Here is a 16,151-nt window from a genome sequence, read left to right as displayed (position 1 = left end):
TTACGTCATGTCTGTGGTCATTACAGTAATAACTGCAATGGTGAAGCTCTGCCATGAGGCGGCAGCATTTCCTAGCTCAAGACGTGAAGGACATTTTTGTTGATAAATAGGAATAACACTCAGACAACAAATAAAAAAATCGTTTAGTTTTATTATCTCTGAAAACACAACTATACAAAATTATTTAATAGACCAGAAATTAGACCACTGACTATTTCCTAACAGAACTGTCATGTCTTCTAATAATATCAAGCAGGTTCTCCTTGGTGACAACAGTGTCCTCCTTTCTCTTCTGCTTCTCCCTCCGCTGCTGCTCATGCAGATATGGGGAGTTGAGCAGCTGAGGTGGTAACTGGGAACCTGTGGGCTTCACTCGATTTGTAATCTGAAGAAACAGTCGCTTGTGGCTGTTGTTGAGGAATGTTATGGAAGTGCCTCTATGACCCAGTCTTCCAGCTCTGCCAATCTGGAAAACGTAATCAATAGTGTTACTTGGAATGCAAGTTGTAATAAAGTAACCATTGAGGAAATTATGTCTTTGTTTAAACACCAGTGCACATTCTCAGAATCATTTGTACCTGATGAACATATTCATCCATGTTGGAAGGCATGTCGAAGTTCACTACTAGCTTGACATTAACCAAGTCTAGGCCTCTGCCCAAAACTCCAGTGCTGACGACCACTTCAAAGTCTCCATCAAGCAGGCCCTAAAACAGTTCAAAAGTTCAAACAGTATGTTTCATTAAGCATAGTCTAATTTTAACCAAATTCCCTGCTACGCACTTAAACCACAATAAGTGCTAACATATGCCAAAGCCAAATAAAGAAACCACTGTCCCTTTTAAACAGCAATCACAACTTCCTGCACCATCAACTGCTTTTGTCACCTTCAGAATCCTGTTGCGTTCATGCTGGGTTTTGTCAGAGTGAATGGCCACCGTTTTAAGACCCATCACCTTCTGCACAGCCTCACAGAGCAGGTCGGCCCCGAGCTTACAGTCCACAAATACCACCACAGGCGGCTGGTAAAGCTTCCTGTCCTGTGAGGAGAGTGTCAACAGAGTAGTGTTGGTACGCCAATAAAATAACATGAACTCCAAATGCACTCATGGGGCTGAAGGATACTATATGTTTATGGCCAATTACGTGAATAGTAGCTTTAACAAACAAAGTGTTGTGGTGAATACAGGGCTGGCGATATGTAACTTCATAACTCTGAATTAAGTGTTTGAAATAATGGCCCTGAAAAACTGTGTTCTCTTTAAGCATCTGCAAAAATGGACTTTCGGCACTGGGTCGGCCAAATGTTTAATGCCTTGGGGAATGGCCTTGTTGAGGGAATGCAGGAGGAACTTGAGAAGTACACTTCAAATGAAAATAACAGACACTTTCATGCTTTTAATTAAGATGCTGGTGTGTTTTTAAAAATGGCACTGGGAGCGCAGCCATTTCCTGGTTGCTGCCCCACACATAGTTGGTGGCATGAGCCGTTACTCCATTTTTTGGACCAGGTCCATGGCCAAGGGTCCACCCATTTCCTCTGTTTAGGGGGTGGGGGGCAGAGCTGTGCGGTCCACCTAAATATGACCCAAAGGGTTATTGTATTCCCTCTCAGATTCACCTCATTTTAACTGAGCTTTTTTTTTTTTTATCCCTGTATAATTTTTAAGTGTGTATGAGGGCCACTGTGAAGCAATTTATCTTCAGTCAATCTTAATACTTTGTGATGTGTAAGATGAACTGCGGAAACGAAAATACCCACATTCAGAATTTCAAACAGTTTCTTCTTCTTTGATGGCTCTTCGACCCAGAGAACTATCTGCCGGACATCGGCACACGGTTGGTTCTTCTCTCCAATGGTTATACGGACAGGATCTTGCGTTAGACGTTCTGCTAACTGCTCAGTTGCTATGGGAATAGTGGCAGATGTCAACAAAGTTTGCCTGTCTTTTGGAACTTCCTCCAGGATATCAAGGACCTGCTGCTGAAAGCCCATCTTTAGCATGGTATCTGCCTGAATGGACATTAGAATCGTTTTGTAAAAGGAATAGAGGGCATTAAATATATTACAGTAATATGTATAGAACTATTTGCAACGTAGAAACCTACACACCTCATCCACAACTATCGTTTTCACTCCATCGAGCTGCACGGCCTTCTGTTTTAAGATTTCAAGGAGTCTCCCAGGGGTCGCTATAATTATCTATAGAGGGAAGAAAAAAATCCTTGATAAATGTCATAAGGGTCTGAGTCATCATGCTTGAATTGGATTTAAAAGTACTTATAAATGCATAAATACAAGTGTTCCATCTCACTCTACAGCCATCTACTCTCAAAATGAGAGATTATAAATAAACCCTATTCCGATTCAGTCCCGCGGTACTAGCGGCAAATGGCCCAGTTTCATATTGACCTCATTACTCCCTCTGTCTGAGGGCCGCTTTGGGAGCAGTGCTGGTGGCCTCTGGAGTCGGTCGTACCTTGATGCTTTGCTTGAGCCTGTGGAGCTGAGGGGGCATCGGCATGCCTCCCACCAGCAGGGCCGTCCGCATGTTGGGCAGCCCCATGACCAGCTCCTTGGCCTGCCTCTCGATCTGGATGGCCAGCTCCCTCGTCGGGGTGAGAATGAGGCCTGTTGGACTGGAAGGAGCTCGTCGGGTTTGTCTCTAAGGGGAGCAGAAGATGGAACAGAGATCTTCAGGGGAAGACAGCATCATGAAAAAAAAAATGGAATTTCATTTAATTTCATGTCTCGTTGTTAAACATTATACAGGTCAATTGCCATGCAAGGGATTGCATCCATTTGACATCCATTTGATTGCAGGTTACTCCTATTGGCCCACCACTCTCATGCTTTGGGCATGCAGCCGTGTCTGTCTCTGATAAAAATAGCAGCAATGAGTCCTTGTGAATTACTCATCATAACTATGACTTCCAGACCGTCTGGGTACTCAACATGACCGGCTACAAAAGAGGCTTTACCAGGTCTGAAGATGACTTCTGCTGTAATAATAAATTAACTTTTGCTGCATAATCTTAACTGTTATGTTTATGTTAACTACTGGTATCAACAGGAATAAGGCCTAACCTACAAAGCAATTGAAATAGGTCATTTATTAAACTAGGCTAGTTGATTTAAAATTTAGTGAATCAAATAGGTTAATATTCTAGTATTACTTTATGCACCACCAGAATTTCTTCCTCTAAGTCCTTAGTGCCAGACAAAATGAACAGTAAGGGCCCCTGTCTGCATGGGCCAAGGATAAGTATAAGTATATAAGTATATATACTCTTTTAATCCTGTGAGGGAAATTTGGTCTCTGTATTCATCCCAATCTGTGAATTAGTGAAACACACACAGCACACAGTGAACACACAGTGAGGTGAAGCACACACTAATACCGGCGCAGTGAGCTGCCTGCTTCAACAGCGGCGCTCGGGGAGCAGTGAGGGGTTAGGTGCCTTGCTCAAGGGCACGGCTGCCCCACTGGAGTAGATATTTTGGAGTGGATATTCACTCCAAACTCCACTTAACACAGAGCTTTGCTCTGTAACCCTTCATAATCCTTGAATTATTACCTGCAAGGCCCGAATAATCACTGGCAGAAGAAAAGCCATTGTCTTCCCTGAGCCTGTGTCGGCACTGGCAACCACATCCCGGCTGCTGAGTGCGACAGGGATCATCTGCATTTGGATGGGGGTGGGTGCCTCATATCCAGCCTTGCTAAGATTCTTGCTGAGGACTGGGGGGAAACGACAATGCTCAAACTCAATAATGGGTCTGGACACATCTTGGCCATCTGTCACAATACCTAACTCTCGTTTAACTCGCTGCACTTGTTCCTCTGTCAAGGAAGAAATGAAGTCCTCCTGTCTATATGAATAGTCCTGCTCTTGTTCGTCCACTGCAGTGTCCAGAGCTGAGCAAGCTGGCTGAGATGATGTGTCCACCGTTGTTTGACTGCGACTCAGAATATCTGCCAATAGACCTTTCCCCATACATGCCAAGTGACTCGCCTTGCACTCTAGACTGCACACGTCATTGTCGGTGCTGTCGCAAATGTATTCACCATATCGTCCACACATGACACAAACGGGCTCTCCCGGTTCTGGCCATCTCTGACTCTTTTTGAAAGACTTCACGGGCTCCTCATATTCGCTGTCTTCTCCCACCGATTCGTCGTCGGGCGGGTCGGGTTCACTGCAAAGGCTGTCGCTCTTAGCAATGCTGTCTGTGACACTGTTTGCTATTGTTTCGACTGGCTCCTGCTTTTGTATGGTTCCTGCGATCCCATTAGGTGTTTCTGTCACTGAACAGCTGGGGTCTGGTGTTCCCTTGACTTCCTCCACACTCACTTTGCACTTCTTCGCTACTTGAGGACTGTCTGAGGTTTTCTTTACCTTCAGTGATCTTGGAACAAACATATTCCTTCAGATTGTGCAGCTAACGTTAATTTTAAGATAGCACGCTATTATTGGACGACAACAGGCAACAGCTCGTCTAACCGCAAAGGGCATAGCGCAAATGGATAGATATGACAACAACGACGAATTTAGGTAATTTAAATGATGTATACAATAACAAATTATGTAGTTCACAAGGTGGTGTTGAGTCCATAGACAGTAAAAGTTGAGTCTATGGCGGCGGCGGTCTTGATATGTCGCTCACATAGAGTCGCTCACCGACGTTTCGCGTTTCCCCCTGAAAGTCTCCTGAATTATACGTCATGCAGCTGTTGCATTCTGGGGGTTGAAGTTGTATTGCTTTATTGTGTCTATTTCTTTTTGTGTGTTTCAGTTTCAGTGTCGAGTCTTTCAGGCTGCATCTGTCAAGGCTTTCTCGACATTGCAGGAGTCTACCCACACCACACTACTTTAACCTAAAATATTTTATAGGTTTATTCTCAGCAAAAGTAGACTAATATAGCCTGGCCAACCACACAAATCACTTTCACCATTCCTATAGGCCTATCTTAACATGCTTACAATGATGTGTTACTAGTAACCAAGGCAACTACTATTCAATATGTGATCAAAATATATGTCACTGATGTGCAAGTGAATCTACAAAGTGATTTCCCAGGCAGAGCATACTAATTATGCTTTTAGTCAACAGTTCATCTGGCCGAGAAAGTTATGGCATAGGCTAGGTGTGCACTGGAAACATGTTAAAATGACTGTTAAAAAGCTTTTTCCATAGATATGCAATTAGAATACATAGTGAAAACTACCATTCAAAGCAACGATTAAAGCATCCTCCTTAGAAAAAGTGAACAGTTAAGCTGTTTGCATCACATATGCCCCTTGGGCGGACCGCGCAAGCGCAGTGTGTTGAGCCTTTCACAGAAGACGGAGTGCGGCAGGAAAACCGCAGAGAGCCAGATTGAATAGAGGAGGGAATACCGTAAATATCCCGAATGAAAACGTGTGGATATGAAAACAGCTAAACGACTTCGCGTTAAAGACAAAGACTGTATAGAGCACAATAGCTATTGTGGCTGAATTTTAAAAAAGGATTTATGGAGCATAGGCTATGTCCTCATGAATCCGAATTATAGCGTTTGAATGACAATCCAAGTGGAACAGAATGGATGGAAATTGCATGGACGTGCGCTACCGTCAGGACTCATTTGGGGGGGAAACAATATAGACTTAAAAGGCAACACATAACCGACTTGCCTTATGAATAATGTGTGTATTTGTCTGAAAACTGTATCGGGTTTTAGATACACGGAAACAATCAGATTGGTGCATTAAATTCCAACGGTGGGATGTCATCATTAGCCATTGCATCGTAATCTCAAGGCTTCTACAGCAAGGAACTTGACACGTCGAGGTGTTAATATGGGTGATTTGGTCGACGCAAAGGAAATTAAAAAGACTTTCATTATTCCGACTATTAAGCCTTTTGAGCATTATGATTTCAACAGGGCTAAAATCTTCTCAAGCCTCACATGGCTAGTGGCCAAAGCCTATGGGACAGGTAGGTGGCGTCTTTTCTTGTTCGAGCTCAACATTTTAATTATCTACCGTTATTGTTATTGCTGGACACTCTTCTCCTTAATGATGAGATCCCTTCAGCTATAATTCCTTCTCTGTTTGGCTCAACGGGTAGGCATAGTAGGCCTATTTAGCCTAGTTAGCCTATAGGCCCTTATACTATTGTGTGTTTAGAGAACAGGTTTTAAATGTCTGAAAAACATATTTTAGCCCTTTATTATTATTTAAAAAAAATTATTTAAAAAAATCTGAATTTAACAATTTATCACTATAGTGTCAACTAGCACTATGGTCGGGTTCAGTTAATTGTAGGACACTAATCGGGGCTTTTCATTCCTAATTGAGGACAGTGGATAATCAGGCATTGGAATCTAGTGCTGAAGACTCACAATTTCATCCGATTCTCGGAATTATAAAGCTTTAGAAAAAACTCGTTGTTGGCTACTTGGCATTAGAATTATAATGGTCAAGCTCTGGATTTTGCAAAAACCTTTTAACGAGACTGTTTGCATTGCCCATTCAATATATTACTGGAATTCAGGGGGTATGGCATTTTTTTCTTAGCCTAATTAAAAAATAAACAATGAAGAAACACCTCTATTAAAACTTTAATTAAATGTAACCTTTTAAACTGCTTGCATTATTGTTGCTGTTACCTTGTGAAAGACAGGGATGACATGACATCATCATGTCGTGAGTCAATGTGGTTGCCTACTGTAAAGATTTTCCACCACATCACAAAGATCTCCCATACAGTGTGCAGGCTAGGTATATCCTACACTAGACACTACAGGAATCAAATTTCAACATCTTATTGTGAACTCGCATTGAAACTGGATGAAGTGCAGAGTCAGACAGGCCCTTGGGGGATAGCTCAGTTGTTGAATCAGTTTCCTTCTATCAAGGCCCAGTCATTATGCTTCACTCTGAACGAATTGTGTTTGGAAAGACTAAACCGCACGTTTCACTTGTGGTGACTTGGGTAAAGCTGTATAATAGCCTTTTGACCAATAGGAACAAAAATGTGCTAGTTAAGGTGGCCAAATATGGTTCATTGTTAACTTTCCATTGTTCAGATTTAGAGTTTAGATCTGTATTTAATGTCATGGTTTTAGCAGGTTGAGCCTCAGTCTAAGGCAAATTGTAACACACTGAAAACATGAACAATGATACTGCACAAAGACATGACAAAGAGCTGGATGTGGGTGTAAAGTGTATGCCATAGCATAGGGCATCTTGGGCTCTCAAGCAGAGAATGTTAGTGTGGTCTACAGAGGATATGACATAATTCATATGATGCAGCCCATGCAAATGTAAACGTGGAGGGCAATGGTTATTTTTATTTAAAAAAAAAAAAAAAAATTAAGGTCCGTGATATCTTGCTGACCACCTCAAACACACTTTCATTCATAAACCTATGCATGAAATAATGTAGATATGATTAATTCCATGGCGCAAATAATGTGACTATGATGTTGTGTACAAATGTTTATAATTTGTTCTCTTGTGTCTTGCCTCTTTTGTTGGTCTCAGATATGGTGAACAAAGAGATCCAGATGTCTGAAAAGAACAGGCAAGGCACTGAACAGATAAAAGCACTATATCCTCTCCTGTGGTGCAACCCCCTTACATGCTGCAGGGAGAAATCTGTTTTTCATGTGCCCAGACAATCCTCCCAGTAGGCCTAGATATGTATGTAGGCCTACAAGATTGGGCTGAGGGTTGCATTGTTGCACCAGTTGAGGAAACCATGGTCATTTCCACACATTTGACTAGCTCCCACAAATCATTGCATTGGAAACAAATACAGAAGGTTTGACTGATTGAGTGTAGTGATGCAATGTTTTTTTTTTGTGGCACATAATATCAAATCTGGGGATGATGAAATGAATATGTGTTGTTGTAGCAGTGAGATGTCAGGTTCAAACCCGTCCTGTCTCCCCATCACCCTATTTTGTGACAGAACGTAGGGTCAGCCAGTAGAAAACATTTGAGTTTCTAATCATGGAGTCTTGGACTCCTGCACAAATTCACTTTGAATGCCAAAAAAGTTACTTCTGACCAGCTGTATGTCATATTTAACCAGGGCATTAATAACACTATCTACAAGGCCTGTACTACTACCTCAAAATAAGTTGCTCTCTAGTTGACCCAATGATTTAATGCGCAAATTATGATTTTGACATCGGATGGGATAAAAACAGTACCAAACCTCTCAACCTCCGCTTACCTCCAGAAGAGTTCATGACCTGTGAATGAGAGTGACACCCAAACTTGTGACATAAGAAATGAAATTCCTCCCATTGAGATTAATCTTGCTTGACCACACACCATGTTGAGAACTGCAGTGACCTTTAAGCCTGCTGTGAACTTTTCAAGGGTGCTTTCACACCCAAGCACTCTGGTGCTTTAATCCCCCTGGTTCTCTTTGGCCAGTTATGGTTAAATGCCCCAGTGTCGATGTGTCCCATCAAACAATCATGCTTAGCTCCTGGTCATGGTCTGCTTTCAAGCAAATGAAGCAGATGACACCAGACCCAATAAGCCTTCATATAAAGCCTGTAAGGACTGGATTAACGTTTGAATTTCATAAATTGATGCCAGCAACAGATTGCTGAGTTACGGAACAATATACAGCTCATTCAACACCATATATCATAGTAAATGTATTTCATTTGTTGAAAATGTTTGATAAAAGCACCTACCTAGTTTTTGCTGGTTTGATAAAGGTGCTGCAAAATTTGTCAAATATCAGAAAGTGAAAAATTGCAGATGAAAAAAAAAAAACAGTAATCTTGACTTGAATGAGATTAGATTGCCATACTCATAATATGGCACCTAGTTACAGGAGTATTTTGAATTTATCACCCAAAAAGTCATTCTTAACCAGTGTCTCATCTATGCAAATATTTGTCTTGCCCTCTCCTTAAAAATAAATGTGATGACAGCTTTTAACACTTATTGTTGATTCTGTTCACAACTGAAACCACTAAATGTTACTGAGCTCTGCTAGGCCACAGCTGAAACTGCAGATGAGGTAAACAAATCAATGTATAGCTTTACCACCACCACAACATCATGTGAGTGCATTAACTAATAAATCCAGTCGAGGTTGTACCTCACTAGAACAGCAAGACAATGTAGTCTCCTTCACACTTACGGCTACCACTGGGCTGGGTTTACTGCCAGCTGTTGGCTAATCAGAAACTTTTGAGTAATATGTTGTGGGGTCACATCAGAGACGTCACATGGTTTTCATAATTTCCAATGATCATGTGCCAATTAGATGTTGCTGGAGGTCAGTGGTCAGTGTTAAATTTTGCATTTATGCAAGATGTTGATGATTAACTGTTACACTTTTGTTTGAGAGAAATGTCTTGTCTAAATCTACAATTTATGATATATTAGGTAATATTGCACCTTGTGCAAGCCTAAAACTATCTGTATATCGGAGGGAAAAGCTGCTTTTGGAAGGCACCTTGTGTTTCAGAATGAAATTTTGTATGGATGGCCTTACCTTATTTTTCAAAGATAGATTTTATGATCCTCACTAGTATGGCCTCTTTGGAAGATAAATAATTGAGATGTGAGTCTGAATAATGAATTCCTGTTTCTCTTGTGAGTGGCTCCCCTCGCAGTGTGAGTCCTTTCCCTTCCTGTTTTCTGTCTGGTTGATGGTGCGCAGGAGGATCTCCTGGAGAGAGATGTGCTGTACACACTGCCCATACGATCAATCAAGGCCCTACTCCCCCACCCACAATTACGGTTGCCATGGCACCATTGAAAGTCCAGCCACTGACAGTCATGCTTTTGATCAGGCCGGCAATGCCCAGGTGTTAGTTAGATTGGTGTAAATGTCAAAGTAGGAACAAAAATGGATGATCTATGACTGGAATTATGTCATATGTGAGTGTTGTAGAATACTTATTTCAAGATGTAATAACATATGCATAGGTGGGAGGAGGAAATAGGAAAAAAAACATTCTTATGTTGCCATTGCATTTGTTTCTTGTCAAAGTCTAAGACCAAGCACAATTCCTAACACATTTACATATTACATTGATTGTAATTTTGCACATTGCAGTAACCTGAGGTCTTTGCTCAATCCTTGCAAGTTCAGCTATTGGAGCTCAACGCATTTCTCTCTCTCTCCTCTCTCTCTCCCTCTCTCTCTCTTCTCTCTCTTACCTCTCTTTCTCTCTCCCTCTCTCTCTCTCTCCCTCTCTCTCTCTCTCTCTCTCTCTCACTGGAGGTGGTCTCATTAAGAGCCCTTTTCTATCTTCAGTGCACTGATGGAGGCCTCATCCTCTGCCCTCAGTTGTGTGGGTTAGTGCAGCGCAGTGCAGTGGCTTTGGCCCTGATTTATTTACACTGTAGGGGAACACTTTTAACTGTCAGCTCACTTATTGTCAGCGTTGCAGAACATTAAGTGGATGGCAGGGCAAGGGGTGAACTCTGCAAGACACTGGCAGAATCCTCTCTTTCACATTGATTTGTCAGGGCATACTTAGGACATGAGGACATAAGGACACACTCATGCCTTCTTTTATTTGTAGCTGGAAAGCAAATGTCTTAATGCATTGCAACATGTTTGTATGAGTTCGTCATGCAAATTATGCATGTTTGCATCCCATCACCTGCTGTGAAGGAAAGGGGGCACGCAAACATCTCTCTTATTCTGCTGGTGCGTTCCTGGCTCATGCTCAGTCTCTCCTGCATCGTTCTCTCCGTGTTTCTCTCCCCCTGGTGAAAAGATCCGATCTGATACTGTCTTGGCTCAGTCCCCGATGGCACTGGGCATGTTTTCTGTTGAATGGCTCCGGAGAACAGCATAGTAGCTTTCTATAACTAGCTGCACAAGTCTTAGTGAATGGCATTGCCCACAGCAACCCTATTGGCCAAGCAGCATTAACTGGACAGACTTGGACCTGGGGCTTCATTGCAGTGGACATGATTTGACATTTATATTTGTCCAGGCAAAAACAGTGATGCCCCTAAGATCTTAAATGTCCATGGTCTTACATGAATAGTATGAAACGCGCATCTCTTATATACATCCCTCTTGGTTCAGCATGATTTGTGATCTTAAACACAAAATACAATAACAATTTTAGAATTTATATCCTCTATGTATCAGTATTTTTCTCTCTCTTATTCTGTATTTCCTTCCTCTATGGCATGAACTGTTAACTGTGAGCATATTGTTGTGATTCCCTCTTGCAGACAGTGTCCCGGGTGACTTGAAGGAGCCCTTCTACACAGACCAGTATGAGCAGGAGCACCTGAAGCCTCCAGTGGTGGGTCAGCTGCTGTCGGCGGAGCTCTACTGCCGGGCCGGCAGCCTCATCCTGAAGAGCGACGCGGCCAAGCCGCTGCTGGGCCACGACGCCGTGATCCAGGCGCTGGCGCAGAAGGGCCTGTACGTCACCGACCAGGAGCGGCTGGTCACGGAGAGGGACCTGAGCAAGAGGCCCATCCAGATGGTGAGTGTGGAGGGGGGGCCCTCCTCTCCTCAAACACACACACACACACACACACACACACACACACGCTGGCTGCCAACACATGCACAGCATTCCCTCTGCTAGTCAGTCTGGTGTGAGGCCTTTTCTCTCTGTCTTCTCTCCCCCTTGATCTCTCTCTCTCTATCTCTCTTCTAATTCTGTGTTAACATTCAGGAGCAGTGGCTGACTGTCAACACCTCAGTATGTCTGTTGGATTTGCTGTTGCTGTTGGACAGGCTCCACCCTGTTTTGTGTCTGTATGATTCACCATTTTCTTGATTATTGGATCCTCTTGCTCTTCCTGTTTTTCCTTCTGTCTCCTCTCCTGTCAACGGTGTTTGGTTTTTGCTCTCTCTTCACGGCGAAGCCATGTTATTGACTGTTGTTCTTGTGATTATTCGTCAGCTTTTTACATAAGAGCGTCATTATGCTCTCTCCTCTCTGCAACAAAGGGGGCCCTTACTGGATGAGTGATTTTCCTCTTAAAGGATAATTATAATGTTATTTATTGTGGAGCCTGAGGCTTTCATGTGTTTTTTATGAGATCTGCGCATGCAGTACGTATTTGTATTTATGAGAAAGAATGTCAATGTTTGATTTAGGTTTGTTTTGGGTTTGTGGTGTTGTTGTTCCATCTGGATGGTTGGAGAGACAGCTATTGCTTTCAGTCGAATGATTTGAACTCTTTCTGTGATAATATCCATCATTTTAGAATCCCAGCTTGTACAGTGGTGGAGTGTTTGTCTATTGCAATGATTAACATGGTATTTGGACCAGGGCTCAACGTTAACTTTTAAAAGTGGTTAAAAGTGGTTGTCAGCTTGGCAACCAGGCATGAGGTTTTGGTTGCCAAAGCCAGCCAAATCAGGTTGCCACTTGTAACAATTTGGGCAACCGGGCACCCATTAATGTCGAGCCTTGATTTAGACCATGAGGAGAAAGTGAATTCCTGAATTCTGAATTCCCTGAATTACAAAAGACAGTCATATGTATCATCATAACAAGTTTACAATTGACAAACAACTGAGAATCGAGGTGGTAGACCTGTGCTAACACTCCTTCACAGTGTTTTTCTCACACAATCAGTATTGCATCCTCCTGACTTGTTCTCTCTCGTCCCACTCTTTTCTGTCCTGTCTTGCCTTTTTAGCTGTCATTGTATTCTTAGCAAGGAGAGATGATGATTGACTCCTCTTTCCACTTGGCATTTGTGCGTGTCCTCACCTCAGCCACAGAATGCATTTTTATTCATGAATTAAAAAGCAGTAGCTGTGGCTTTCATGTCCAGCACACAGCAATGTGCTATACCTCTTGCATTACGTAATTCCGTCCCAAAACCCGCATTCTCAGGATTTCTGACAGTTTCATGTTCATCACTCCTCCATCATGAATTGCTTTATATAATCCCGATCCCTACTCCAGCTTTAAACTTCCAAGTGCAAAGTGAAGGTACTCCTCCAGAGAAAGTTTCCAGCTCTTAAAAATAGCTCAGGTATCTGCCCTGGCGAGAAAGCTGTTCCGTGTTCCTCGCCGGAACTGGCCTTTAAGGATGTAGCCTGTCTTAGGCACTTGCGCATGTTGACCTGAGGAGGACACAGACTGTGAAGACCAGTTTTGGTGTGCATCAGCAGGTTGGATGTCGATTATTCATGGGGCAGAGCTATTTTCAGGAGGGGTGCAGGCTGGACTGGACGGGCCTGTTCTGCTCTGCACAGATGCTGTGGCTTTCCAACGAAGCGCAGCAGGAAATCCGCGGCTGTGTTGAAGGAAACCCAGCTCCTGATTCAATTACTCTTAAGAGCTTTGACAAAATGGTCAGCCCCATCAGGCAAAAAGGATTCCCCCCCCCCCCTCTCTCTCTCTCTGCCATTTCAGCTGGATTCAGTCAGCATAGAGACCCGTCTTTGCCTGACAGAACACATTCAAGAGGCTGCTCACTGTTTTCCTCATTTTTCTTTTTTTTTTTCGTGCTCTATGCTGTAATGAAGTGACTCTGCTAAAGAAACACGTTTCTATCCTCAGCTGCTGGCCACCCCCCCACACATGCACCCACACACATTTCAGCATTACCATCTCTCTCATATGCACACGAGGCGGAGGAGTACCAAAATGCCAGACCCTAAAAATAACACAGTGTGATAATCCATCCTTACATTGTGTGCCATGCAGTGATATGCAATGATGAGATTAATTCAGCAAACAATTAAATGTGAGTCAGTCTTGTCTTAAGCATGGCTAAAATTTGAACAGTAAGATATATAGTTTCTCAGGCTGTATTAGAAGACGCTTGGTCTAAATGTTGACTGTACATGGTGCTGGGCGGTGGAAGTTACGGTATCTGTGGTGCTTGATATCCGGTCCATTCCATTTGAATTTGGGTTTCCATTGAATGTGTTAGAGAAAGAAAGACTGTGGTGAGTACAAATTGCCAGAGGACAGAAATGCGAGCTTAGGCATTAAGTGAATGACTGTGCGTTTCTCTTTTTAATTACTACTACATGTGGCAGTTGGATAAAACTTGGTGTCAGTTGACCTTCAAATATGGGCTGGAGATTTACGACTAAGCCTCGCTTCCAGGGAACAACTGTAGTCTGTGAGAAAGAACAAGCGGGAAACACTTAAGACTGTCACTACTTTAGAGGAGTCTGGCCTCACACAACATAGTTGGAGCTTTCTTTCTTTGCTCTCTAGCTTGCTGTGTGTGCGCTGAATACAAATGCCTTTTCTCCTATTCTGCTCTCAGCTATCTGTCTCTGTGGGGCTCTCCAGGTTCAGATCATCCTACTGACAACATGCAGTAGTGGAGAATCCCATAGCTGCTCTCGGCCAGGGAACTCCCAGGGCTCCACCACAGGCACTGCAGGGCAAGCTGAGCTGAGCTGAGCTGAGCTGAGCTGGCTCCTTTTATTCACCACAGTGGGTGTAGCTGACAGACTGCCTCCAAGTGCAAGAGCTCTCGTTCGCTCTCTATCTCACTCACTCACTTGCTCACACACAAACACACACACACACACACGTCTCTCTCTCTTACACACACACACACACACACACACACACACAAACACACACACACACACTTATACACACACACACACACACACACACACACACACACACACACACACACACACACACACACACACTCATACACACACACAAACACACACACACACACACACACACAGCCCCCCCATCTCTCTCTCTTACACACACACACACTCATACACACACATACACAGTCTTACACACACACACACACACACACACACACACACACACACATAGTCTCTCTCTCTCTCTCTCTCTCTCTCTCTCTGTTGCTGTCCTTTCATGAATAATACATGTAGTCCAAGCATTGTTTTTTATTAGAAACAATGAGTAACAAAGGCCGTTAAACACTTGGAGTAATGGCTCGATCAATACGTCAGAAGTGAGAGAGGAGATAGTCTTGCCCTCCAGAGAGATGGAAGTAATAGGATGTTTTGATTTCTCTGGGTGTTTTATTGGGGTAGTGGAAGTGGCTTTAAGTGCCTAAGTCAATAGGCTAAGATGTCTGTGGTAAGTCTGTGCTGTGTGTGAGAGTAGAGATGCAGCCGAAGCGTCTTCCTCCGCTAAGAAACTGGTCGCCACTGGAAGTGTGTGGTGTGATGAATTGTTGATCACCATGGACATGATTGTTGTCATTTCTGCCAGTGTGTCATCCATGTGTCTCTCTTGAGCTATTTGTTGCTACGCTCACAGCAAGTAGCTATGACTAACCTGTGTCGCCATGGTGATGCTGAGCTCATCCAGGTTTCTCTTACGTTTTTTAGCCCTGATGTTGCCTCGGGGCATTAACTGTTACCATTAGAACTGGCACTATGTTGTTGGTGAGGAGGTCTAGAGGGGGTATGCCAATGTGGCTTGAGTGCCATAAAATGCTCACTAGGGTAAGTGTATGACAACAAAAACTGCTGAGCTGTTGATGGTTGATTACATTTCTTAATTAAAAAGGACCATTTATTTTTTTGTGTATAGTTATTTCCACTTAAAAGGCAAGACTTGCATTGTAACTGTTGAAGAGAATTATGGCTGGTGCCTTAGAAACCAATGAGGCACAAAATGGAACTTTGATGTGCAGTGATGTCATTTAAAATGGCCCTTGAGCAGAACATAAAAGAGATCAGTGAAGGGGTTTAGTGTTTCCATTGGTATTTCCACTTGTGCCTTTTTACATTTCAAACATTTCAACAAGGATGCACATTTCATCAGTATTTCCTGAGTATTTGTACATTCTGAGAATAAAACGTATGGCCATGACACAGGACCGTTCCTTTTTTTTTTCATGCATGAATAATGGAAACCTGTTCAGTCATATTACATTTTAGCCCAAGATGTCCGGCACTTGTCTGTTGTATAACATTTTACTTTACTAACGCTAGTCTAGTGCAGTCAGACTCACATTCTCTCAGTTGATCCCATTCATTGTACATACGGCACACTGTATATTCCCAATGAAGCAGGGCAGTAAGCAGTGGCGGATAGCCAGGCTACATTATTACCTGAATGGAAGCGCGTTAACGTTGTGCGTCGTGCCTGTGGTTTGACGGCTAGTTGGCTGTGTATGTGTGAACTCTGAGCAGTCGGGGGGTCTCTCCAGCGACCCCG

General features: G+C 43.0%; 2 protein-coding genes across 2 annotated transcripts in view; one reads left to right on the top strand and one right to left on the bottom strand.

Annotated features, from left to right (window-relative positions):
- Positions 1–131: 131 nt before the first annotated feature.
- Positions 132–4,674, bottom strand: ddx59 (DEAD (Asp-Glu-Ala-Asp) box polypeptide 59). Its single transcript, XM_076278890.1, has 7 exons — positions 3,580–4,674; positions 2,481–2,666; positions 2,114–2,203; positions 1,763–2,014; positions 888–1,040; positions 579–707; positions 132–466 (listed from the first exon to the last, which is right to left on the bottom strand). Exons 1-7 carry the CDS (start codon positions 4,423–4,425, stop codon positions 212–214), a joined length of 1,911 nt encoding a protein of 636 aa, XP_076135005.1. The 5' UTR covers positions 4,426–4,674; the 3' UTR covers positions 132–211.
- Positions 4,675–5,387: 713 nt separating this feature from the next.
- Positions 5,388–16,151, top strand: part of camsap2a (calmodulin regulated spectrin-associated protein family, member 2a) — a 42,416-nt gene continuing 31,652 nt past the window's right edge. The window contains exons 1-2 of the mRNA XM_076278888.1: positions 5,388–5,983; positions 11,224–11,483. Of these exons, the coding sequence (XP_076135003.1) occupies positions 5,845–5,983; positions 11,224–11,483 (399 nt within the window). The 5' untranslated portion in view covers positions 5,388–5,844. The remainder of the gene's footprint in view (positions 5,984–11,223; positions 11,484–16,151) is intronic.

The sequence above is a fragment of the Alosa pseudoharengus genome, unplaced genomic scaffold (assembly GCF_046254945.1).
Source record: "Alosa pseudoharengus isolate Yale_2024_CS ecotype anadromous, Long Island Sound unplaced genomic scaffold, YU_APseudo_1.1 YU_APseudo_1.1_scf_11, whole genome shotgun sequence".
Classification (NCBI taxonomy): domain Eukaryota; kingdom Metazoa; phylum Chordata; class Actinopteri; order Clupeiformes; family Clupeidae; genus Alosa; species Alosa pseudoharengus.
The sequence above is the reverse complement of the archived record's forward strand: the minus strand, read 5'-3'. Positions and strand labels throughout refer to the sequence as shown.

Coding starts and splice junctions, on each gene's coding strand:
- ddx59 (XM_076278890.1), bottom strand. CDS start 4,425: ATGTTTGTTCCAAGATCACTGAAGGTAAAGAAAACCTCAGACAGTCCT. Junction 708..887: donor AACGCAACAGGATTCTGAAG/GTGACAAAAGCA, acceptor GAACTGTTTTAG/GGCCTGCTTGATGGAGACTT. Junction 467..578: donor TGGATGAATATGTTCATCAG/GTACAAATGATT, acceptor TACGTTTTCCAG/ATTGGCAGAGCTGGAAGACT.